Source organism: Erpetoichthys calabaricus, chromosome 11 (assembly GCF_900747795.2).
Source record: "Erpetoichthys calabaricus chromosome 11, fErpCal1.3, whole genome shotgun sequence".
NCBI lineage: Eukaryota > Metazoa > Chordata > Cladistia > Polypteriformes > Polypteridae > Erpetoichthys > Erpetoichthys calabaricus.
The window spans coordinates 105,793,521-105,821,050 of NC_041404.2; the positions used below are offsets into that span (position 1 = coordinate 105,793,521).

Below are 27,530 nucleotides of genomic sequence, written 5' to 3' on the forward strand. Positions count from 1 at the left end.
GTGCACTGGTGAAATTCTGGAGGACTGGAAAATGACAAATTTATCATTATTTAAAAAGGGTGATCAAGAAAATCCAAGAAACCACAGGTCAGTAAGCTTTATTGTGTGTCGCAAGCAAATTAATGGAACAAATTATTAGGTGAAAGATTGAGCAACATATGGCAGTAACAGGAGCTTTTTGAACAGTCAGCATGGGTTCCGATGAGGGATTTCATATTAAGGTTTGAATACACCATTGGAGTTCTGAAAACTGAGAGTACACCTATTGAGAAGGATTTAGGAGTTATAGTGGACTCGACACTATCAACTTCCAGACAGTATTCAGAAGCCATTAACAAGGCAAACAGAATGTTAGGTTATAAAGCATGATGTATAGAGTACAAGTCAAAGGAAGTCATGCTTAAGCTTTGCAACATACTGGTAAGGCCTCATCTGAAGTTCTGGAGTACTGTGTACAGTTTTGGTTTCCAGATTGCAAAAAGACGTAGATGCACTAGAAAATGTACAGTAGGGAAACTAAGCTGATTTCAGAATTGCAGGAGATGAGTCTGATGAAAGATTAAACGAGCTGACCCTTTTCAGTTTAAGCAAAAGAGATGACATGTGGATGGGGACTCTTACTTTAGAATGAACACAAGAAGAACATGGGGACACAGTTGGAAACTTGTTAAGGGTTCACAAAAACATCAGGAGGTTTTTCTTCACACAGGAAGCCATAGACACATGAAATATGTTACCAAGTAATGTGGTAGACAGTAAGACTTTAGGAAGTTTCAAAACTAGACTTAATATTATTTTAGAAGAATTAAGTAAATAGGACTGGTGAGCTTTGTTGGTCTGGAGAACACTGTACTTAGGGCCCCAGTGACTTTGGATTTTCTGTTTTCCCACTGAGGTCTGCAATCTGCTATCACCACTGACAGTGGGCCCCAGTACATCTCAGCAGAGTTTTCTTCTTTCTTTGCCACCTGTGACATTTGTCACATTCAGACATATCTCTATCATCCTCAGGCAAATGGGGGAGTAGGAAGACTGAGCAAAACTTAAAACAAATGGCATGGTTGAGGGCTGCACATTTTCAACTGTTCTTCTTTGTACTCTTTTCCATTAGAAACTAATACAATGCTCCACAAAAAGGCAGCTGTCTTGCATATATTATGTTAAGGCATAAGCCAGAGCAACCACTTGCACCTTCTCCTCAACCTATTAGAACTTGGTCTTGTCCATACTACCTAAGGAAATATGTCACTGACTTTTAACTTTTCATCCTAGTGATTAAAAAAACAGAGTGAATTGTTCTGTTTCTCTTGTTTCTTCTTTGCATTTTATGATTGTTTAGCCTTGTAACAGTGCTTGTTACAGTGTTTTGTGCTGTCTTTTGCAATATGTTAGTGAAGCACACGCTTTTTAAAAACAAAGATACTGTGTCAAATAGCATATAACCTCAAAAAATGTAGAACTACATAAAGGAGAAGCATGCTTAGTGAAAGGTCACTTTGGCAGGAAGGTGATAATATTCAGTCTGTTACGTTATTGAAACATTAATTGTAATATTGCTCCTGGCAAATTTGCAGTTTCCAGTTCACAATGCTTGCGTCTTCTCTTTATCATCATGATTGGTAGTCATTCATTTGCAAATATATTCCCCTTTTATTTTCATGGGTTTGCTTCTTAACTCGAGATGCAGGTTTTAAGGTTTATGCTGCTCATTTCCCATTTCTACTACAAAGTCCTAATGTATGTGACTCCAACCATGATTAAAGCAAAAATTGTTTAACAATGCTTCCATCTGTGAACTCTGAACTTTGTTTTGCTTTACTGAAAAAAGAAGGCATTTTCCTAGCATGTATGCATAAAATTTATTTTCAGAGATAAAGAGAGTAGATAGAAAAAAAGTAAGACTTGGAGAGATAAGTGGGAAGAAGTGGGTTCATCTGTACCATGGACTGACAGATTTACGTCGACATTTTCCAAGCAATGTTTCCAAAGCAATTTTGATGAAAGCCTGGAAGTTACTGCTTCTCTCCCTTCGGCTGTCCTGTAGCGAAAACAGAAAAAGCAGCATATTTTGAGAATTTAATGTGTGCATAATTTCCATTGGTACTATTAAGCACTGCAATTCTGTGCAATTCTATACAATGTTGAAGTGAATACTATTTTGTGTTGTGAAACTACTGATAGGATACTGTACATGTAATCACATTTTTCTAGGTATCAGTTTAAATGTTATAGCTAATGCATTTGCTATTTCTGTCCTCTCATATGTACAATATGCATTTAAAGCATTCAAAATCCAAGCTTGATTGTTCTATACATTGGCAGGGCATTTTATAAAGTGCAATAACCTATTTGTACTGTATGTTAGTCCACTGTTTTCCACTCCGCCTGACCTTGAATTTTATTGGACATGTCAAATCCATTGCCTTTCTTAGTTGCTGTAAACCCTGTCATAGTTAATGAGTGCTCTGATATTTGCTACAGAGGCACATTTGCATTAAAATCAAGGTGACTACTGAAGGTGGTATATTAGCTTTTGTTTAAATGAATTTATTTGTAAGCTTTTGGGACCACTCCAATATTTTCCTAGCCTTCCAGCATTGATTATTATCCTTCTGAAACTCTCCTTTTGATACTGGGTACACTTCTGCCATGAAGGAATATACCTGATTGACAATATTCAGAGACCATGTAGCACTCATGCATGGCTATGCTTGTGTCATGGACCCAATGTGTACCACAAAAATGCACCCAACACTATTAAACCAACTACTAGCCAGCATTGCATTGTTAGCATATGGCAGAATTGATCCATGTACTCCTGGGGTTATCCCATGCACCTCCATGTCACCAGTAGATGAAAACAAACATTTGATAGTGACAAAGATATATTGTAATACACCCTGGCAAAGTGTTTTGTTACATATGGGTACCAATTCAGAGTTTTGAAAAAACACATTAAGCACTTTTTCATCCTGCAAAAAATGCCAGAACAAATGAAAAAATTGGTGCAGGCTGTACAAAGAGTAGCACGTAATACTGTAGACGTAAATGGGAATCACAGTAAAAATGAGCTTATGCCTGCAAAAATTGCTTTACTACACCCATCCATCCATTATCAAATGTTTTCCATCGGGCTATGTGACATTGGGGACACATCACATCTTGGCAGTATCACATGCAAGGCAGGAACCAAAATGATACATGGGGACATTTTATTACAACTACTGGCATATTTAATAATAGCTGTGTGTGGTCTTTGGGACAAAAACCAGCCGAAGACTCTCTAGCAGCTTTACTATATTCTTGAACTTGGAGAGGTGTCAGCTAACTCTTAAGAATTGCCCAGTGCAGAGGATGTGGACCTACCTGTACTTCTGCCCCACTGGTTTTCATAAGAAGACACGGGTGATACCATATCTTAGCCTTATTGCTGGTATATGAGTCCTACTAATCTTTTTCTCAAGAAAATACCTTCAGATGGACAATGTTTTTAGTGAAAACTTCAAACCTTGCCCTCCGTTACTGAGGTGTTTGTTTTGTTTCTACTTTGTGTCACTTCGTCTGTGTCATTAGCATGATATCATTGTTGCACTTTGGCGTTTCCTGCTCACAGGCAGTGAGAAGTGAGGTGCATGCAAGCGCCATCTAGTGGCTGTGGTTGAGCGTGAGCAGAGTGGTCTGCTCCATACACACAGGTCTTTCGTTTATGTATGTCTAATTAGAAAGTTATCATCATCAAGTGTAACGAGTACAGTGAAATTCTTACTTGTATGTTTGACTAACTGCTGATATATGCATACTGTACTTATATAATTAACTATTTAGATACAGTAATTAGCATTCATTTGTATTTATATTCTATTTTGTGCTTGTGTGTATATAAAGCTGACCAAATGCATATAATTTTATTGTAGTGTCATGTAAGGAATAAAGATATAAATTTTAGTACTGAACTCTTAATTTTCAATCTGCTTTTTTGTTTGAAATGAAATTTGTAAATATACACACTTGTAAAATGATAGACACATTTTTGTCAGAATTATACTATAAAAAAGTAAACCTTTTTAAATTCAATTCAATTTATTGCCATTATACCTTGCAGAAGAATAAAAAATGTTTATTGCTAGACCCACCAGTGCAGAAACATTAAAAAAAAATGCAGTGGCAATACACGTAGTAAGTATGACATAACAGAAACAAATTATTGAACAAACCAATTGTAACAAACAAATAAATAAATAAATATCAGATGTAGAAACACAACATTAATTACACAGAACATGCAACAAATTACACAATACAAGTACCAGATCTGTAGAATAAGCAGAGACTTTAAATTAATTGTACATATAAATTGTGCACATGATTATAGTATGTAGTGGAGTCTTGGTCACAGGTGAAGCAAATTACAGCATGTGATTGTCAATAAAATTCCAAAGATTCTTCATACTTTTACCTAATATGCTATTTTTATTCTTATGGTCCTATTTTTTTTTCAAAACAATCACACACTTGTGTACTAATTAAGTAATCAAATTATAATTAACCTTGAGTCAGCTCTCCTAAGAAAACAATACAATTTTTTCAAATATGTAAACTTTCAATTTTTTTATTCATTTTTTTAACTTACTATTTTCAGTTTCAGTTTATTTATTTATTTTTTGTCTTTGCCAGCTTATTCCCAAAACACTCCTCTGACATGAGTAAAACTCACTTTGGTCAGGCACTAGTTGCCATACCAGAGCTATTAAGTACTTTTAGAATAGGAAAGATGACAAATAAATACATTGTTGTCATCATAATACTAATAATACAAGTGGTGCATTCTGATATATATAGGCCTTCTGTTACTCAGATGATTTTGTATGGTGGTCCATTCTGGAAACACCCAGAAAACTGTAATTTGTCCAAAGCCCAAAGAGCTGCTTTTCCTGATGCACCCATACCAGTGCATCTGGCATACACCATGATTTGACATTTTTCATCAAAATTGCACATATAAACAATTACTGATACCTGTATAACCACTTTAAAACTAATTTCTACAAAAAAAAAAGACAAGTTAGGGGTGGTTAACTAAGGAGTCACTTAATATATAATTCTTGGAGATATACTGTATATAAAGAAAATGTGAAAAATAAACCAATTTCATTATACATGGCCAATGGTACATATGTGACAATGCATAATATAGTTGTATATAGGGTTATGTGTACTGAGTGCAGTGAATTTCCTACTTGCATACAGTATGTTGTCATTTAGCACTATGGTGAAGACTGTGGCACAGAGAGCTGCCCTGTGATGTATCAGATTCTTGAACTGGTGAGTAGTATGAGAATACTTTTTTTCATTTTTTAATTATATGTCAAAGGATCCTGCTAGCACAGGGAGTTGGTGTAGCCCCTGTTTGATATACTGGAAGTACAAGTAACATTTTAAACATTTGTAGGTGTCATTTTACCTCCTTGCTTTTTGTTATCATCTCCCTTTTGATCGCTCTTTTTTGTTTGATCTTTGTTGCTCTGCTGTTGCTGAAATTAAGAGAGAAAATACAAAATCATTCCTGATTGCAGACATAATATAATATTCTAAATATTCTGCCATTCTGTGACCAGGCTCATGCTTGGCAGCAAATATACTATATTGCAGCCAGCCATAGTTACTTGTATACATGCAGTAGTAGAAGAAAGGAAGGTAAAATCAACAATAATCAGCTGTCTTCTCATTAAAACTACTAAATGAAGATAACATTTTGCAATATTAAATTACAGATAGTCATGACTGTTATTTCCTTTCTTAGTATTCATTTAAATAAGCAGGTGTTGGCAAGTGATTTTTTGCTCTTTCAGTTTTATTCATATCATTATGAATATGGATTTGGGTTTCATGGTTGTGTCTATTTCTGCTGTATTACTTCATTCCTGTGGACCACTGCACCACAAAAATATATAACACAGAATGCTGGTAAAGATCAGGGACCTCATGTATAAACGGTGCGTACGCACAAAAATGTTGTGTAATCCAGTTTCCACGCTCAAATCGCGATGTATAAAACCTAAAGTTGGCGTAAAGCCACGTACATTTTCATGGTAGCTCCAACCCTGGTGTACACAAGTTCTTCACTTGGTTTTTCAAACTGGCGACACCCAGCGTCAAAGCAGTGCTACTGTTCCAGTGTGGTTTAACTTTCTTTTTTAGATCCACATCCCTGACGCAGCTTTATAAATACACTGAAATTAACCACATATTGTTTATTAGTTTAATGCATCTGATTGTAATTAACCTGTAACAATATAATGGTTCACAGAATGGTCAAACTGTTGTAAATACCATAGCTGCTTTAGCGTTGTTACTCTCACTGCACCTTCTTCTTCTTCTTTCAGCTGCTCCCATTAGGGTTTGCCACAGTGGATCATCTTTTTCCATATTACTCTCACTGCACCACTCGGAATATTTATATCACTGTATCTACATCTAGCTCTACAGCAGATGATTGGAAACAGATTATTGGTATACAGCATCAAGCACACGCTGCCTCAGCCATGCTGTCTATTGAACTGGTCTCATATGACAAACGCTTCAGAGCCGTTCCTCGTGGTTCAGAAAAATTTCATCCCAAGAACTATAAACGCACTCAATCAGTCCATCAAGTGCTCCTTGTAGAACTGTTTGTACTTATAAGTACAATTACCTCACTGTAAACTTGCGATACAGTTATAATATTGCACAACCTGAGCCACTTTATAAAGCGCATATTTACATATGATGATGATGTCATTTTTAAGATGAAATGCAGGAAAATATGTTTATTATATTATACAGAAAAAATGTTAACATCATTTAAATAATCTATATTGTTAATAGTTAAACATGTGAGGACATGGTGCCGCAGTGCTAGCGAGGCGCTGGCGCTCGGTTCACAGATTGTTCCTGCCTTGCGCTGTATTTTTGCTGGGGCTGGCGCGACACTGGAAGGATAGATGGATAGGATAATTAAACATGTACTACAAATATATTTTGAAATTCCTTAAAAGTTTTGAAGAATCTGTATTCTAAGCTTACAGATGGCTTAACGTCTATTACAGAGCTGATTGTGTGGTGATTGGGTATTTGGAGAAAGAAAAGTAAGGACAGGAATTGGGGGTTAATATGTTTGAAAGAGACAGTACTGCCACAGTAAATTATTTCATTGAAGGTCGCGCACGGCACAGCAACCATTTTGCGTGAGGTAGGAACAATCACTGCGCCACCGTGTTCCCATGTTTAATAACATGCTTTAACTCCTATCATCAAGATAATCATATCAAGTGTACATCTCAGTATTTTAATTATTCAGAGAGCTGTAATATCACAAATGTAATGGATTCTGTGTCCTGTCGGAGGAAGAGAAACCCCGTTTAAGAAGCACGTGGTGATTCACACACATAGAGCATATAGAAGATCAAATACAAAACAAAGCATTTAACATGCTACTTTAGTTACAATGGGATTTGAGAAACTAGTATATTAAACGATTTTAAGATGAAGTTTATGATGTTCTACTTTAATGACAAAATAAACTACGTGATTAACGTGGAAATTTCGAGATTAAAGTTGACATTTCTTGCTTTTTTCCCACTGTGTGCCTATTTTTTTTCTCTGTACCCTAATAAGCTTTCATATGACACTCAGACGGTGGGCTACGACTCACCTTTTCATTGCGACTTTGATATCTGACAACTTTTTTATTTCAGGCACTGTGCGACTTTGTGAACTTGAGCTTTTGAGCTTCTCTGACACTCTGTTTCACTCTGTCAATTTCCTTTTGTTGATTATATCACTGTTTAAACAAACAAATAGTAAGTTTTTCCTTGCTTCCACTTGGTATTCACTGAAATGCTTCTATTTTCCCCCGGGCTTTTGCCATTGTCTTTTAACAGAAGGCTGAGCATAAGGGCTATTTATATTGATTTACATATTCAAAGAGGTGTAATTCTGGGAGGAGTTGGGGCGGGACAGCAGGTGTGTGCACATGCGTTACTTTTCACGCTGACCAGGATTTATGTAGCGGAAGAACGTGGAAGTTAGCGTTCGAACAGATTTATGCATCTGGATTTTTTTGTGTGTACGAACATTTCCGCTTTTGTCTATAGGCCATGCTATAGTGTGATTTCTATGCACAATGTTATATATGATGCCCCAGGTCCCCATTTGGATTGTGTTGTGTTGCTGGTGTCCTAAATAGGAAAAAGTGTTTGCCCTGACTGGGCTGTAAGCCTACTTATGATGGAAACTAGACATAAAAACTGCACTTTGATCTGATGGATAAAGTTCATAAAATATTTCGGATAAATGTAATTTTCCTCAGTTTTCTGGAAGATGGTGTTGCACGTGGTGCAGCCTCAAAGCAGAAGCCCTTGACTGGGATAGAAATAAACTTACCTTATTCTTATCTTTTCTGCGTAAGACTCCTTCCGGCTGTCCAGATACCAGTAAAGTGTCTCAATGTATGACTTACTTCAGTTGAACTTTAATGAGTAATTGATGGGTTTAACTATGGGTGCTTATTTGGCTTACCTTTGTGGCAGATTTTTTGTCCGGCTTGTTACCTAAAAAGAGAAGTACTCACTATCAGTAAATACTCTGGTTATCTGAAAACTAATATTGTCAATGGCAGTAATGTGATACAGTGTGTGGGTTTGTTGCCTCATGCATCCAGTGTCCTGGGTTCAAATTTTTTGCTGGTTAGTATCCATGAAACTCCTCCATGCATTTTGTGTTCCTCCCTGATCCTCTAAGACATGATTTTTAGTTTCACTGATGATTCCTAATTTGCCCTTTGTGGGAGTGAGCTCTGTGATGGACTAGCTCCTCATCCAGAGATGTACTCTGGTACCATTTGACCCTGAATTGCATTTAACAGGTTTGAGAATGTTATATTATATATTATTGTCAATTTATCTGTGAGAAGGAGCAAACCCTTTAGATTTTCATGTTTTAATTGTATGCAAAATGCATTTTATTAAATGTGACATAAGAAATATGATAATAAATAAATTGACTTTAACACATCTGACTGTTATACTAATGTGGCATTGTCAAGATATTGTGCTTTATAAATAATTCCTATATATTTATTTCTCATCTGTGCTGCTTACATGTGCTGTAAATTATCTATTTAACATTCTACCCATTTTCTGAATTAGCCTATCCCATTCAATATCACAGAAAGTTAAAATCAAATGAGTGTAATTCAGGATGAGGCATCAGTCAATTTCTGGGCTCATTCACAAAACACATCTGTGATTCATACCGATACATAACTCATCATTCATACTAGGCCAAATTAGAGGCTCAAATAAAAGTAATATACATGTCTTAGACTGGTGGAAGAAAAACACATGTGGACATGGCAGCAGCGCCCATGTCACTATTCTATGTATAAATTTGAATGTATAAGCAAGTAATATTTAATAGTTTTAGCATTCTGTAAGAGACAGCCTCAACCTAAAATCAGAAATCCCCACATCATCGCTTAGTGCAATTAAATAAATCCTTAGATCAGGTTTTAATCTAATAAAGTTCAGTCAAACATCTCATTATTAGTATTCTTGCTAGGTGAAAGTCCTGCACCCCACATCCAGCAGAGCATTAGCCTTGTCACACCTTCTTATTCTCTCCAGTTCTCAGCCTTGAGAAATTGCTTGTTTGTCAATGTGTATGTCTGCAATACAAAACAATGTTTTCAAAATTGCTTAGTTCAATTCAAGTAATGGGGAGCCACATCCTGTCCCAGCAACACTGGAGACATAGTAAGAACCATCCCCAAGACAAGATCTTCATCCCTCACAGTACACACTCATGCCCAAATCCATACTCAAACAGTATATACTAAATCTATTTACAAAAAGTAGAAATAAATTCCATACTCACAATAAGAATTTAAAAAGTGACAAATGATTTATTAATTTATCTATTTACTTATTTCTACTAGCTTGAAGTTTTACTCTGCTGGCCTAGCTCTCTTTCTCAGGGGTGGGGGTTGATTTGTTTCAAACCTATTTTTATAAAACTTGATTTATTTGCGTGGAATGTTATTTGATTTTAATAAAATCAATAAAATTAAGAAAGAAGGCAACAAATTGAATCACAGTTAAATCACATTTTATAATTTAAAATTGATTTGACTTTTAAACTATATTTCAGTTTGTGTTTTTCCTACTTTATGAGCTGTGAATTTTCTGTAGATATACACGTCCACTTTATATTTAATATAATAATGAAAACCATCACACTTCATATGCCTGTACAAAGGTTTGACAAATTGGTGGTCCAGACATCCAGGACTATCACGTTTTAATTCCAGACAACCAAACTACAGACTCACAAGGCCCAATGGACTACCACATGTTTTGGATCTTTGGTCCATGCAATATTTTCCTAATCAAAAACAATATGATGAGAACAAAAGACCCCATTCTTCATGTACAGTCTTTGTGTGGGTGTCACAGCTGCCTATAGCATTCCGGACTGCAATAATCACTGTCTAACACACACACACACACACACACACATGCACGCACGCACGCACGCACACACACACACACACACACACACACACACACACACACACACACACACACACTAGTGAGCAATATAGATGAAATTGTGCAACAAGTCTGTAAAGCAAGCCAGGGAAACAATAGTGTTAGTGAGGACAAGAATGGCAACAGTTAATCATACCCTCTCATTGTTTACCACAATATAAAAATGTAATATTTACAGCATGGTTGGTTATGGATTAAATAAAAAAGAGCAAAGGACAAAGTGAACCATTTCACTGCTGCTTCAATACCAGTAACAAATGAAAGGAATCATAATTACAAGCAGTTTTGTCACAAAAATAAATGGAAAATAACTTTTCAAACAATGGTAGTACAGTACTTCAGTGGATTAAAAATTAACATTATTCCACAAAGTAGCGATAACTGTAGGGAGGGGACAGCATCACAACCAAGTCAGAGAATGTACCGTGCTGTATGCAGGGATAAAGTCATCCTTTGTTTTCAGGCAAAACTAATAATTAAGATTGAAAAGGTGAGAAAGCATAGTGATATTTACTATGGTAGTCAGCTTGCAAGATCTAAGAAATACTAATGCACTGCAGAGTCATTTCATGAATTGTACACTGATGCAGCATGTAACTCTACTCAACTGACAGGGCTTGATTCTGCTGAAATAATGTCCTAAAATATTCAGTAGCTTGTTGATCACCTGTGATGACCTTAATGTTCCAACAATGTTCTGTCACAAATATTCAAGTGTTCAGTCTTGAAAATTGGATATTAACCTTTGGAAATCAGAAGATTATACCCCATTACAAGAATCTTACCTTATACAGTCACAGAAAGAGCATGAGAGGAACCTCATAAAAAATAAGATGATCGCAATTTACCGATAGGTCCTCTGGACTCTTAACAGGTTTACTAGTGGTTCTGAAAACACTCTTTACTATTAGCCCAAATACTGCAGTGTGAACATGCCTGCATAATGCAACTGCATACATATATGTGTGACACTGTAAAGGACATTACACATTAGAATAACCCTGAGGGTTAAACTGATGATGTTTTTGACAGAGAAATTAAATGGTGGGTCTAACTATGGTCTGAAAACAACATTTGAGAATACAATATTAATGCTGTTTTTCAGTTTATTTTTGGTAAAATATTGTTGTGTATGTATGAAAAAGATCATGACATAATGCATTAACAATTATCTGTTTACTAAAATATTCTCTTCCAAGATGATGGTTGTATTTATATTGCAGTAGAAAATAGATTTCAATATAATTGTGTGTAACAAAACATTACTGTAAAATGTGCAGTAACCCTACCCTGTAAAGCAGGGCTACCAGAAAGCATAACAGTTCTGCAAAACTGCTATCTCAACAGTCTTATTATATACATGTACAATTTGTCCATCCCTACCATATCCACATAGGCTATAAGATGTAGGTATCCAGATATTAAAACATATCAAAAATAGCTGAAATAATTGTGGTACCTTTCGATATGAATAGTTCTTTTAGTAACTGGTCCACATTTTTTGACGAAAACTGACAACAAATAGGTACATTCCATTATCATTGTCAAAAAGCACATTTTCTGTCAAAAATTGAAACACGTTTCCGCAGCTCTAATTATAAACGCGCACTATCCTATCCTATCCTATCTTATTCTATACTATACTATACTATACTATACTATACTATACTATACTATACTATACTATACTATACTATAGGGGTTTCTTCTGATTCTGCAGGTTATCTCTTTCATATCGCAGGTACCGAGACTTCCCTGAAAACAAACCCGCAATTAGATACATCCCCCTCGCCGCAGCACCCTCACCTTTCGCTCCTGGCATCTTTGCGCGACTCAGACTCGTAAGGATTGTAACTTCTGTTTGAGTGTGAAAACGCTCCGCTGGGCCACTGTGTGCGACATTTATGGTCTGGGAATCTGTTCTGGAAGAGGCCGTGTAACAATCCTGCGATTGTCCCGAAAAGGCACAGTCAGCTAGGCAGAGCCTCACCGTATATCAACGCACTGCTGAGCTCATGGATTCACTCAACTGTCAAAGAGTCACGTTCTTTCGGCCATTGTGGGCAACACCCGACCAATAAACAAACCGTTTGTATCTTGCTTTCTATCACTCCTGGCATTTTGTTAATATAAAGTGAACCTAGATGGAGGTGGTTTAACCCGTGATAGCTGTGACACACAAACTTGAGTAGATTAAGCCTAGTTTAAGGGTGTTGTTCTGTCTGCCTTCTTTACGCCGCCCCTTTAAACGTTTCACACCGCATTCCATCCTGGAAATAAAGCTCTTTAGTTCTTAATAATTGTTTAGGCATTCATTTCTGCAGATTGTACTTCGCTTAGGTTGGTCTGCTATTTGAATCGCCACACCCTGACCATGATTTAATAAAAGCGCAAGGTTTTTCAGCTTAAAAAAAACTAGAAGCTCAGTTACTGTTATATAACAAGACCATAGCAAATGCCTGTAGAGCATGGGACCCGGGATTTTTTTTATTCATTCAAATGTGTACAGGCCTTTTTTTCTGTAGTTTGCTGGCTAACCCAGCACACGATCTCGAATGCACACTAACGTTCAGTCACACCAGCCAGGTTAGCATTGCCAGTTTAACCTGAATGACGGCTAATACAAGCTAGGCGAACATGCAAAATCTATTAAACCGTGATTGGAACTGTTCATAAACTCATTTTCTAGAGATTAAATTTTCGCGAAACACTGTACTACTATACTGTCCTTATGTGCAATGTTATTATGAAAAAAATACTCAAATCCATATGGATGTTTTTTCTTGAGAAAAATAAAAATGGTAAACAACACTGTTGTTTACAACACTCACCGTATGAGATATTTTTAGAGATCACCGATTACAAAATGTGACCAAAATATAGAATACTGAAGAACTGTATATTTTTTTTAGTTGTTAAAGCAGTCATTGTTGTTGTGTTAAGTTTTATAACATAGGAAAACTGGTTTTGTGATGTCTTGCTGGTATCGGACTGATTCTTAAATGTGCTGAGGATGAAAGGTTGATAATAAAATCCTGGGAAGTATAGTGACACTGGTGGGTGATTTGGTTAAAACGAAATGATACTCGTCATTGTCTGATTGATCCCAATTGTGCTGTTCATTGAAGTAAAACTCAATAAACACTAATATCTTACAAAGAAAAGTGTAATTGTGTCATATAAGCAGGTTCTGTAAGTTTTGATTTTGACGTGGAAGTGCACTTGATATAGCCTAACAGCATGGCTGTTTCTTTAATGCGTCATGATGTATGCTGGACTTAGACCGAGTTACCTGTCTCTTACTTTGGAAAGAAAGTGAATAATTAACAGGACAGCAGGAAGAGAAGGCACACCATTATTTGAACAATTGGCATGGAGGACAGAGAGAGTACTGTTGGAGACGTATCTTTTTTTGTTCACTGTTCTGACAGCGAAGTGTGGGATAGTCAAGGTAAGCAGCAAATTCCCACTCTTTTCCCCAAAAGGAATAAATACTTAAAACCTTCTTGGAAGTTATAAAGCTTCAAATTATGGGCCGATTTTCTGTTTGCATAAAATAAGAGGAAGACATTTGAAAGTAAGAGAAGAAAGAATTTTCCAACTAGTGTAGGTAAACATTTCCATTTTTTTTTTTACTTTAGTTACTAAATGTTGGACTACACTTTTGTATATAACAAGGTAGGAGATCACACAAAATGATCTCTAACTTGCAAGGTCTGGAATGGAGCTTTTTAGTTATAACTATGATGAGCTTTTTGCCATTTTTTTCTATGTTCACTTATATTAATATACACAATTCATACTATAAATATTATGACCTTGCAGTGCCTGGGACAATTCAGTTTTTTAGTGCTGGAGTACTTGCTATGCAGAAGTTTTTTGCATTTCCTAATATGCGCCTCTTCTTGCCAACAAAGAGTCCTTCTTTCTCTGAGTTTGACCATGAATGCATGAACACCAACATTTAATATCAGTACCTTTGGCAACTCCATACTGCCTTACGTTTTCTCCCCCACTGTGAAATGATGTAACAAAAAGAGTACTAATTTGTAATACACTCAACAATTTGAATCCTAACTGAGTAGAATCAATATGGCTCTCTCTACCTTTTTGTTAAGGAGCAGGCAAAATGAAATTACTGCTTATCACCAAGTGCAATTCTGAAGCTTTTAATAACTTGGAAATAACATCTCAAACTAAATAGAAAGTTCAGAATATTTAAACAAACTACCAGCTAATTGTTTATTACCAAAAGTGATGGAGTTGTTATAATTTCAAATGCTTTTTAAAATTTAATAATTAGGGATATTATGCTATGTTTGCCTCCATAAAGAATGGAGCTCTGATGGGAAATTATACATATATAAGAAGAAAAGGTAAAGCACAGGATTCTAAGCAATGCATTTTGGGTTGTGATATTTAATTCTAATAACCATAGAACCTAATCATAAATATTATAATAAGTGATGTATAATATACTGCATATGAAATCTTATTTATTTGGTAACATTCCTTGACTTAGCATACCTTATGTAAATTTACTTTATATTACCATGCCATTTACTTGTATAAAAACTTAAAAACTACAATGATTATTAAAAGAGGAGCTTGTATATATACACATCCATCAATCCTTCCAAAATCCCAATCCCTTAATCGAATTGTATGGTCACAGGGAGTTGGAGCCTCCCCAGGCAAAAAATAAGCACAAGATATCAAGCAGTCTTGGACATGGCTGTATTCTATTATAGTGTGCTTTCACACACACATAGGCTCAGTTTAAAATTGACAATTAGTCTTTGGACATGGTAGTTAAGCCATAGTGCCCTTCATGAATAATTCAATTCTTGTTTAATTTATGCTTATATAGCACACATCTGTTCAACAATCTCAGGGCACTATCACTCATTACAAATACGACAATATCCAATTCAGGGTCTCTCAGGGTTAGAACTTATCAAAGAATTATTAGATGGAGAATAGGAACTAACCTTAGACAGGTCACCTGTACAAAGCCATTATACAATTTAGAATTCTAATTAACACATACATCTTTTGAATGCAGGAGGAAAAAAGACATCCAGAGAAAAAGCCACACAGGTAAGGGCAGTATGCGCAAATTGCACACAGACAGTAGTCAGACATGGTATTTGTACCAAAGATGCTACCATGTCTGCGATTTTATTTAAGTACAGTTAACATCAGAAGTTTACATTTACATTACACTTAGAGTGAATTCTATAAAACTCATTTTATAACCCCTCCACAGATTATATACTAACAAACTATACATTTTTAATAACTTTGTAATACTGTTTAAGACATCTACTCTGTGCAGGGCAAAAGTAATTTTTCCAGCAATGTTCACAGACGGATTCCAGTGGGTCACAAGTTTACATGCACTTTGTTAATGGTGCCTTTAAACAGCTTGGAAAATACCAGGAAATGATATCAAGCCTTTGGACAATTAGACAATTAGCTTCTGATAGCGAATTAGCCAAATTGGACCTAACATGTTATGTACAGTATGTTAAGGCCTACAATTAATCTCACTGACTCCTTGCTTGACATAATGGGAAAATCAAAAGAAATCAGGCAAGACTCAGAAAAGAAGGTTCATCCTTGGGAACAATTTCCAAAACCCTGAAGGTTCCACATTCATCTGTACAAACAATAATATGCAAGTTATAAACACCATGGGACCATACAGCCATCATACTGCTCAGGAAGGAGAAGAATGTACTTTGGCACGAAAAGTGCAAATCAATCCTAAAACAGTAGCAAAGGACCTTGTGAATATGTTAGAGGAAACATGTAGACAAGTACTGTAGCTATATCCACAGTAAATGAGTACTATATCAACATAACCTGAAAGGCTGCTCAGCAAGGAAGAAGCCACTACTCCAAACCCACTATTACAAAGCCGGACTGCAGTTTACAGTGGCACATGGGGACAAAAATCTTACCTTCTGGAGAAATGTCCTCTGGTTTGATGAATCCAAGATCAAACTGTTTGACCATAATGGCCATTGTAATGTTTGGAGGAAAAAGGGAGAGGCTTGCAAGCCAAAGAACACCATCCCAGCTGTCAAGAAGTTGAGGCTCTGTTGTAAATGCGTCTTCCAAATGGACAATGACATCAAGCATACCTCCAAAGTTGTAACAAAATGGCTTAAGGGCAACAACGTCAAGGTATTGGAGTGACATGCCCTCAATCTGATTGAAAATTTGTGGGTAGAACTGAAAAAGTGTGTGTGAGCAACAATACCTACGAACCTCTCCCAGTTATAGCAATTCTGTCTAGAAGAATGGACCAAAATTCCAGCAACTTTTTGTAAGAAGCTTGTGGAAAGCTATTCTAAATGTTTGACTCAAGTTAAACAATTTAAAGCCAATACTACCGAATATTAACAAAGTGTATGTAAACTTGTGACCCACTGAATAATGATACACTCATATAGTCAATAAAAAGTTAAATACTCTGTCTGTGAGCATTGTTGGAAAAAATTACTTTTGCCCTGCACAGAGTAGATGTCTTAAATGATTTGCCAAATTTATAGTTTGTTATAGATTGTTAGTTTAAAATCTGTGGAGGGGTTGTAAATTGAGTTTTAAAGAAGTCACCCTAAGTGTACATAAGCTTCTAACTTCAACTGTATATACAGTGCTATATTTTGACTAGCATGATACCATATTACAGTGCCTATAAAAAGTATTCACACTTGGATGTTTTCAATATTTTATTTTTATACAACCATTGAATTACAGATTATTTTATTGTTGTATTTATTCACATTTCTACAATTTGAGACACCATAGCTTTGTAACTGCTTTAGGGTTGTCTCTTTATGGTGTCACTCACTAGTCTTCTTGCATGATCACTCAGTTTTTGTGGATTGCCTACTCTAGGCAGATTTTCAGCTGAGTTTTCCTATTTCCACTTCTTAACTTATTGATTTAACTGGACTTCAAGGAATATTCATTGACTTGTATTTTTCTTTCATCCATCCCCTGGCTTGTGCTTTTCAATAACCTGTTCACAGAGTTGCTTGAAGTGCTCTTTTGTCTTCATTATGTAGGTGAGGCCATGATATTCACTCACCACAAGAAGGGCCTTTCAGATAAGGTGGATCATCAATTGAAACACCTTGCCTACAGCATGTGATCTCCATTGAACTAATCCTGTGCTTTTTAAAACCAATTAGCTTCATCAGTGATGATTTAGGTATGTCATGTTAATGGGGATGAATACTTATGCACTTAATAGTTTTATGCTTTATATTTGTAATTACTTTGGACCACTTTGCAGTGATCTGTTTTGTTTTGATATTAGTTGGTCTTTTTCTGTTGATTTAGTGTAAAAATACATATTAAATCTACTTTGATTCAGAGTTACATGAAAATAAAATAAGAAAACTTCCCTGTAGATATGCAACAGTGCTACATTTTAGGTCCAGGAAAATGAGATCGAATTCCATCTCAGGCAATGTCTGTATGGTTTTCCCACATCATCATTTTGTCTGCATGGGTTTTTCTCATGATACTCTGTGTTTTCTTACACATTTCAAAAATGTGCACTTCAGGAAAATCAGTGAATGTAAATTGTGAATGAGCATGTCCTATGAAGTTCTAACTCCCTGTCCAAAGCTGATTCTTTTTTTTGCATCCAGTGTTGACAGAACAGACTCCAGACCTCAGCATTCTGAACTGGATTAACTAGGTAGAGCAACTGATGGTTGGCATATATGACTTACTCATTGATTTAATTTCTGGACCCATTTCTGACAGTACAGTATATGTCAGAGGTAGCAGAAGTCTATCTCTGTGGTGAGTAGCACAATGCTGTAACTAGACTTAGACTTAAACAGTTCTATTCTATTCTATTCTACCTCTAGATGTGCTAGTTAGGCCTGGTCCAAATTGGTTTTGAGTGAGTCTGAATATGGCCATGTGCGTAAGTGGACCCTTGAATGGACTGTCTCTTTGTTTCTTGCTTTCACACTGTGCTGCCAGGAAAGGCTCCAACCTCTACAACTCTGAATTTTGTTCCAGAATTTTGAAGTATTGAATATGAAAGATTTTTACCAGCATTATTTTTAAAGTATTACATGAAATTATTTCAGAGATGAATTTATAATTTTAAAACAATTAAAACCTGAACTAGATGGGCTCAGGAATATCAAGCTTGGTTATGCTATGTTATTGTATGTTGTGTTTTGTTACACTGTGTTATGTTATGCCAATATACTCTTCAGAACATTTTTTTTTTCTTATTTCAAAACATTTAAGCTATGAGCCACTGACATTTACACTACCTTGGCCTGACAGTCCAGGTACTTCTTTATTAATACACCCTCCAATTATAATGATCTCCATCTTCATTACATCTATGACATCATGTTCAGGCAAATTTAGGGATATTTGTTGTTCATATTATTAGAAAATATGACAAATACTGAGGGTATTCACATGGAAACACTGCTACTGAAATTAAATTTTTATACTGACCATAATAATCATCTGGAAGCTTAGCTGGCTTAACAATGCAGTTGGTGAGAACAGCAGTTTATTACAAAGCTCAGAAATTCAAAACGTTTTCCCTCATAAACTCAATATTTCCTTTCCATTGTGATAAGCTTTCAATAATGCTTACAATATTTCAGACAAATCACAGGACAACATCTTGGCTTTGGTGCCTATATTGTGATTGATTGGGAGGTATGACATATATAGTGAATATAAGAGATGGGATAATCTGATTTACAGGACAGTCATAATTACTTACCATAATAAGTAATCCATTAATAATTTAGGTTTTACTTTCTTTATCTTCATACCTTGGATTTGAAAGTGTTTGAAATATGCGGGAGAGGGGGTTGTGGCTTCAGGGAGGTTAAATTTACTAGTTTAAATGGAGAACAATACATGAAATAAACACCATACCATACAGAACAAGTTGCTGTCTGAAAAAATAGTTTTAGTTATTAGCTTTATTTTATGTATCTGTTGTCACGGATGACACGAGTTGGCTGACATCCCAACCAGAATTGATGGTTCCTTACCTGGATGACGTACCTTTATAATGGATGGCCATTATGGCATGTGTTGTAAATTCTGAAGGTATTATGAAAATAAAGTTTCTCTTACTTGCACCTGAGACGAAGCTGTGTCTAGTGTTTGGGGCCGTGAGATGCCCCCTGCAAACCATGTGTACTTTGTTTCTATTTTATAGCTGGCATTATATAACTAATTGGTTACCATGGCATGTCTTTTTTTTCTAAGCAATGATCTTGTATTAGAAATGTAAATTAACTGTTTTTTGTGTTTATTGGCAGCAAGGTAGTGTTATTCAGGTAAGCTGTGATCCCAAGAAATGGTGCGAAGAAGCAACTGTTCTGTTCCGGAGACCGAGATCCCATTATCTACAGAATTTTTTGAAAGTAAGAGATTATACATATTTTGATTAGCATGCTACCATACTACAGTGTCTATAAAAGTATTCTCCCCCTTGGACGTTTCTACATTCTATGGTTAAACAACACTGAAACACAATCTAATTTGGCTATTTGAAACCGATCAATGGGAAAAGGCCATTTAATGTTAAAGTGAATACAATCTCTACAAAATGATGTAAATTAATTACAAATATAAAACACAAAATAATTGATTGCATAAATATTTACCCCCTTTAAGTCAGCATTTAGTTGATGCATCTGTGGCAGCCATGACAGCCTAGAGTCTGTGTTAATAGCTCTCTATCAGTTTTAGACATTTGTTCACTGTAATTTCTCTCCATTCTTCTTTATGAAAAAGGCTCAAGCTTTGTCAGGTTTGGGATATTGAGCAAACAGCGTTTTGCAAGTGCAGCCACAAATTCTTTATTGAATTGCGATCTGGACACTCCACCACTCCAGGACATTAATATTGTTGTTTTTAAGCCATTCTTTTGTAGCGTTTGCAATATGCTTGAGGTTGCTGCTTTACTGGAGGGAATTTCTTCTTCCATGGCATAGATTTCTTTCCGGCAGGATTTTCTTGTATTTGTCTGCTTTTATCTCACCATCCACCAACACAAGCCTTCCAGGGCTTGCTGCATAGAAGCATGCTCAGGGCATTATGCTGCCACCACCATGTTTTCATGGTGGGGATGATGAATTTTTGATCATGTGCAGTGTTTGGCTTATGCAATACATGGCATTTAGTCTGGTGGTCAATAAGATTTATGTTGGTGTTACGAGACTCTAGAACCTTCTTCCAGCTAATTTTGGAGTCCCCTATGTTCCTTCTGGCAAACTTAAAATAAGATGTTATGTGTATTTTTTTCTGGTGAAGTACCCAGGCAGCAGTTGTTGTATACACAGTCTCTCCAATCTCAGACAATATAGCTTTTAACTCCTTCAGAATTGTCAAAGGGTCTTTTGGTGGCCCCCCATACTAGTCTTCTTCTTGCACGATTGCCTCAGCTAGCCAGATTTACAGCTGCACTACACTCTTTCCAATTCTTATTAATTGATTTAACTGTAGTCTGAGGGATATTCAAGGTCTTGTAAATTTTCTTGTATCCATCACCCGACATGTGCTTTGCAATCATGTTTTCACAGAGTTACTTGGAGTGTTCATTTTTTCTTCATTGATTAGCTTAAGCTACAGTCCTGACTCACCACAAGTTGGACCGTTCAGCTACAGGTGCATTTACAGTAGATTACAATCAATTGGAAGCCCTTGACTACAGACAGGGATCTTCAGTAAGCTAATTATGTGCCTGTTAAAACCAACTGACTGCAACAGTGGTAATTTAGGTGTGTCATATTAATAGGGGTGAATACTTGTGTGAACCAAGGTTATTGTAGTTTTGCCTTTTTATATTAGTTTTTATTTCTAGATTTTTTCTGACCTTACTTGGAAATTCAGTTTAGTTTTAGTTTTCCTTCATTGTGTATTTTTAGTTTTAGTTTAGTTTTTATTTCACATTTCTATTTTATTCTTATATCTATTACTTTCAGTTTTAGTAATTATGGCATGAAGCTCCTACGGAGTTTAGTTTTGTGTCACAATCAGACAGAACTGTGCACTTAACAGGTTTGGATACAAGTTTAATGTTAGTGGAAGCTTACTACGCTACATGGTTTACTATCTGGTCTTGCTTTTGTCTGATAAAAACAAGCATAATCAAAACTAGATACTGAATAAGAACAATTTTACACAATTTTATAATTTTTAAAATATTTTCTCATGAAAATTACAGGGGCTTAGGAAGAACAGGGCTCTTAGACTTGAATGTCTGTGCAGACAACACCTAGCTGTATTGAGGGAAACAATGAAAAACAAGCATGTAGTGCGAAGGTTAGGGGTGGTGAGACTTGAATAGCCCATACATAAAGGACAGTAAACCCATAATGAGCAGAGTAAGAGCAGGTAATAGGAGTTTGAACGGCATAAAACAACAGAGACAGCATCTGAGATTAAGAACAATATATACATTATCTAAAACTGTTTATCTAGAGCAGGATCACAGGAAACCTGTATGATAAGGCTGATGTTAAGAATAAAAAGAATATGATATTTCAACTATCTATTTTGAGAGAGAGGAAGAAAAACATTGAAAAAGTGAGACAAATATTTTAAAATATAATTCTGCTAATGGATTACTTTCACAATATCAGGTATTTTGAGTTGTGAATATGAACTAAAAAAAGATAAATTAATAAATATAGAATAAATACAAAAACCCATTAGTATCTTTTAGTTTTTCATCACTTGGCAGACTCTCTTCGCCTACTTACCTTTGTTTGTATCGCTTCATTATTAAACGATGTTTTTAAAGCAAAAGTGATTGGTCAGTAACAATATGCTGTTCTTGTATGATGACCTTGTCAGTCTCTCGATCAGTGTCGTTTTATTTTCAAAAACCGGAAGTGGTCTCCTCGAGACTTTCTCATATACTAAGATATGGGGATGGATATTTGAGGAGTAAACTGCAAGACAATAATTATATTTTTATATTATGTACATTAAGGAACCATCAACAACAAATCAATCAAATGAATAATATATTGAACATTTATTAAAATGTAAAGTTGAATAAATCGGAATCTGCAGCTGCTTGAATAAGAAAAAAAAATCGAATATGTGTTTCGGTAAAGTACCACTTCCGGGTGATGGATTTGGCCCAGAAGTTAATACAGATCTACAACTGTGGTGTTACAACCACATGCCAAATTTCAAAGTTGCCAAAGTTGCATTTTTGAGTTATTGTGTTTACACACAATTCCAAAAAACTGCATTTTTGGACTCTGGGAGGTCTATAATGTCAAGATGCATCAAAATATTGAGGTCAAATTTTTTCATAATTACTTTCTGTATACTTCATATATGAGAAAGTAAAAAACGATTTCTCCTGTGCAAAGTGGCAGGTCTGCGTGAGTTGGCACCCTGCCCGGGGATTGGTTTCCTGCCTTGTGCCCTGTGTTGGCTGGGATTGGCTCCAGCAGACCCCCGTGACCCTGTGTTCGGATTCAGCGGGTTGGAAAATGGATGGATGGAAAGTAGCAGGTAAATTGCCATCAACAAAAAGCAGTCACCTGAGAAATAAACTGAAACGTTACTCACTCTGATTTTTCTGTCCATATGGTAAAGGTTGACAAGCACATTCTGTTTTCAGGCGTTTGAATTACATTTTGATATACAACAAGTGCAAAGAAAGGTGGCACAGTAAGTCGCTTTCCATTTTACATGCTTTACGCACCTGCATTCAGCTTGCTTTGTCACCGCAAATACTGTGTGAACAGCCACACTCCATCACCAAATGCCGATTACTGAATGAATATGTGCGGACGGCTCGTGGGGGATGACTTTCTGTTTTAGAGTTAAAACTTACAAGGGTTAAAGACTAACGGCAAGAATATTCATTCAAAAACAAAAACTAAAAATATTTTAGTAAATTATTATTTTATTTCAGTTAGTCTTTCCAGCTACTTTAATAGTTTTGTTTAGTTTTAGTTTTCATTTCGGTTTTGTTAATTATTTTATTTCAGTTTACGAAAATGTTTTTTTAACAATAGTTTCAGTTTTTGATTTTAGTTTTCGTTAACTATAATAACCTTGGTGTGAACAGTTATTTTGTGTTTTATATTTGTATTTAATTTAGAGCATGTTGCAGAGATCTGTTCTCATGTTGAGAATAAAAGGTAATTTTAGGTAGACTTGTATCAAAAAGTCAAAATAAATCAATTGTGATTCAATGTTGTATTAGAATAAGATGTGACATTTTCAAATGGGATGAATACATTTTATAGGCACTGTAAGTGAGCTACAGGTGGCTAATCAACTTGGGCAAATACTTGCATTGTTATTGGCTTGCCTAAACCTTTCTATGATATAAATTGAAAAAATAGGCTTTTGCAGTGAGTGCACATTTAAGGCCAGTGAGTTTCCTGAGGATGCATACAGATTTGACTTTATTGTTACTTTTCACATTTAGTAGAATTTGGTCTTAATTTGGCTCTAATGTTGAAAAAGCTATTGGCCCTGTTGTCTGTGAATCTTTTGGGAAGATACAGTGCATCCGGAAAGTATTCACAGCGCCTCACTTTTTTCACATTTTGTTGTTACAGCCTTATTCCAAAATAGATTAAATTCATTTTTTTTCCTCAGAATTCTACACACAACATCCCATACTGACAACGTGAAATAAAGTTTACTTGAGGTTTTTTGCAAATTTATTAAAAATAAAAAAACTGAGAAATCACATGTACATAAGTATTCACAGCCTCTGCTCAATACTTTGTCGATGCACCTTTGGCAGCAATTACAGCCTCAAGTCTTTTTGAATATGATGCCAGAAGCTTGGCACACCTAACCTTGGCCAGTTTCGCCCATTCTTCTTTGCAGCACCTCTCAAGCTTCATCAGGTTGGATGAGAAGCGTCGGTGCACAGCCATTTTAAGATCTCTCCAGAGATGTTCAATTGGATTCAAGTCTGGGCTCTGGCTGGGCCACTCAAGGACATTCACAGAGTTGTCCTGCAGCCACTCCTTTGATATCTTGGCTGTGTGCTTAGGGTCGTTTTCCTGCTGAAAGATGAACCGTCGCCCCAGTCTGAGGTCAAGAGCGCTCTGGAGCAGGTTTTATCCAGGATGTCTCTGTATATTGCTTGCAGTCATCTTTCCCTTTATCCTGACTAATCTCCCAGTCCCTGCCGTTGAAAAACATCCCCACAGCATGATGCTGCCACCACCATGCTTCACGGTGGGGATGGTATTGGCCTGGTGATGAGCGGGTGCCTGGTTTCCTCCAAACGTGACGCCTAGGCATTCACACCAAAGAGTTCAATCTTTGTCTCATCAGACCAGAGAATTTTCTTTCTCACAGTCTGAGTAATCCTTCAGGTGCCTTTTGGCAAACTCCAGGCGGGCTGCCATGTGCCTTTTACTAAGGAGTGGCTTCCGTCTGGCCACTCTACCATGCAGGCCTGATTGCTGGATTGCTGCAGAGATGGTTGTCCTTCTGGAAGGTTCTCCTCACTCCACAGAGGACCTCTGGAGCTCTGACAGAGTGACCATCTGGTTCTTGGTCTCCTCCCTGACTAAGGCCCTCTCCCCTGATCGCTCAGTTTAGATGGCCGGGCCAGCTCTAGGAAGAGTCCTGGTGGTTTCGAACTTCTTCCACTTACGGATGATGGAGGCCACTGTGCTCATTGGACCTTCAAAGCAGCAGAAATTTTTCTGTAACATTCCCAGATTTGTGCCTCGAGACAATCCTGTTTCGAGGTCTATAGGACAATTCCTTTGACTTCATGCTTGGTTTGTGCTCTGACATGAACTGTCAACTGTGGGGACCTTATTATAGGACAGGTGTGGCCTTTCCAAATCATATCCAATCAACTGAATTTACCACAGGTGGCTCCAATTAAGCTGCAGAAACATCTCAAGGATGATCAGGGGGAAACAGGATTGCCCCTGAGCTCAATTTTGAGCGTCACGGCAAATGGCTGTGAAATACTTATGTACATGTGCTTTTTCAATTTTTTATTTTTAATATATTTGCAAAAATTGCTCAAGTAAACTTTTTTTTTCACTTGTCCATTATGGGTGTTGTTGAGAATTCTGAGGAAAAAAATGATTTAATCCATTTTTGGAATAAGGCTGTAACATAACAAAATGTGGAAAACGTGGATGCGCTGTTAATAACTTTCCGGATAGCACTCTGGTACCTTAATAAAGGCGCTAGCTGTAATTAGCAATGTCATGCAATCTGATGTCATATGGCAAAAATTGGGCTGCGATGTGACATAGTGGTTAGTGTCACTGCCTTTCAGCCTCTGGGCACTGAGTTAAAATCCTGGCCATGTCACAGTCAAATGTGTCTGTTTGTCACACATCTTTATTACATTTTCTTCTACATCCCAAAAACATGAACATTAGATTAATTGACAACTCTAAAATTAGTCCTGTATAACTGAATGTAGTGTGTGGGAATCTGCCTTATGATGGTTTGGTATCCTATCTTGGACTAGGAAGGGTCATGTCTTGAACCTATTGCTGTTTGGATAGGTGCCAGCTCACAGTGACTATGAAACTGAATACTCAGCCTTAGATGATGGACAAACTAACAGCACTTACATTATGTAGTTACTTTCAAAGTGTTAAAAAATGAAGCCCAAATGTCAATCAACACAAAGCAGACATGTCTGTTTGACTGGTGCAGAGGAAAGAGTTACTGTCTTGTAATCAAGAGATTGCAGGTTTGATCCTGGGTATTGCCCACGGTTACCATTTTGAGTAGTACTTTGTTTTTACTGTAGTGGCTCTGGCTGCTTAATTAGTAAGTGTACCAAGCTTTGTAAAAAATTTGTCACCTCATTCTTTTGTCAGTGGTCTTAGAGCAATGCCTGCTTGCCATTCTAAACTCAGTTTCTTCTAGTTACACCAAAAAAAGAAATAAATGCTCAAGCATTTATTGACTTTGGGGTAGCAGAGAATTTTATTAGCTCAGCTTTAGTTAAAAATAAACAAATTTTGCACTAGGTTATAATTTTAGAATGGTAGAACAATTATGCTGAGAATAGGCTATTTAGGCCAAGAAGCTTATCCATCCTATTCATCTAGATTGTCCACATTTGAAGGTCCCTACTAAAGCCTTGCTCTCCAACACACTACTTAGTAATTTATTCCATGTTCTCTTGTTTTCTACTTGAACAAAAACATTACAACATTTGTGTAAAATTTACCCTTATTCTCCCAGTGTTCTCTTTGAAACATTTATTTTAAAGTAACAAGTAACTACTCTACTAATTCCTCTTGATAATTTTTAAAACTTAAATCATGTAATCTCTTAACTTAATTTAGCTTAAACTAAAAAGATTCAACTCCTTCAATTTCTCCTCATTGTTCATATTTCTTACTGTAGTTCTGGAATCAGCCTAATTGATCTTCCTTCGACCTTCTCTAGCATTGCTATGTCTTTTTTAATATATGGAGATGAAAACTGAACACAGTACTCCAGGTGATGTCTAACTAGTGCATGTCCCTGCAGCAAGTGGAAATTTTAATGTTTACATGTCCAGAGTTGCACCATCTTGTATTGACATAGAGTGCGAGTACTCTCCTTTCTGCTTCCCGCAGATACTGTTCGTCCCACTCTAACTGTGCTAAACACGGCTAGCTCCAAAGCATCTGGGATGTTAGTTGTTAGCCACGTTTCACTAAAACACAACAAACTGCATTCTCTGTAGGTCCTGACATTTTTCACCAGCACAGCCAGTTTGTCGATCTTATTTGGTAGTGAGTTCATATTTCCCAGGATCACAGAAGGCAAAAAAGGTTTGTAGTGCCACTTTCTCGTTGGACGCTTGGCTTTTATCTTAGCGCCGGCTCTGCTGCCACGATACCGTCTTCTTACCTCGTTAGGTAAATAGGGAACCACACCGGAGCGGGCATTTGTTGT

At 36.5% G+C, this 27,530-nt stretch overlaps 1 protein-coding gene and 1 long non-coding RNA gene across 3 annotated transcripts in view; one reads left to right on the forward strand and one right to left on the reverse strand.

Moving 5' to 3' along the window:
* Positions 1 to 1,834: 1,834 nt before the first annotated feature.
* Positions 1,835 to 12,619, reverse strand: LOC114660051 (uncharacterized). Its single transcript, XR_003717653.2, has 4 exons — positions 12,393 to 12,619; positions 8,557 to 8,588; positions 5,462 to 5,531; positions 1,835 to 2,038 (listed from the first exon to the last, which is right to left on the reverse strand). It is a non-coding gene; the product is annotated as an uncharacterized LOC114660051 (long non-coding RNA).
* Positions 12,620 to 13,920: 1,301 nt separating this feature from the next.
* Positions 13,921 to 27,530, forward strand: part of si:dkey-16n15.6 (organic solute transporter subunit alpha) — a 45,199-nt gene continuing 31,589 nt past the window's right edge. The window contains exons 1-3 of one of the 2 annotated variants that reach the window (XM_028813680.2): positions 13,922 to 14,037; positions 17,666 to 17,811; positions 19,922 to 20,026. In XM_028813680.2, coding sequence (XP_028669513.1) covers positions 19,960 to 20,026 — 67 coding nt within the window. In that variant the 5' untranslated portion in view covers positions 13,922 to 14,037; positions 17,666 to 17,811; positions 19,922 to 19,959. Of the gene's footprint in view, positions 14,038 to 17,665; positions 17,812 to 19,921; positions 20,027 to 27,530 lie in introns of both variants that reach the window. The other variant, XM_028813678.2, reaches the window with a different exon arrangement.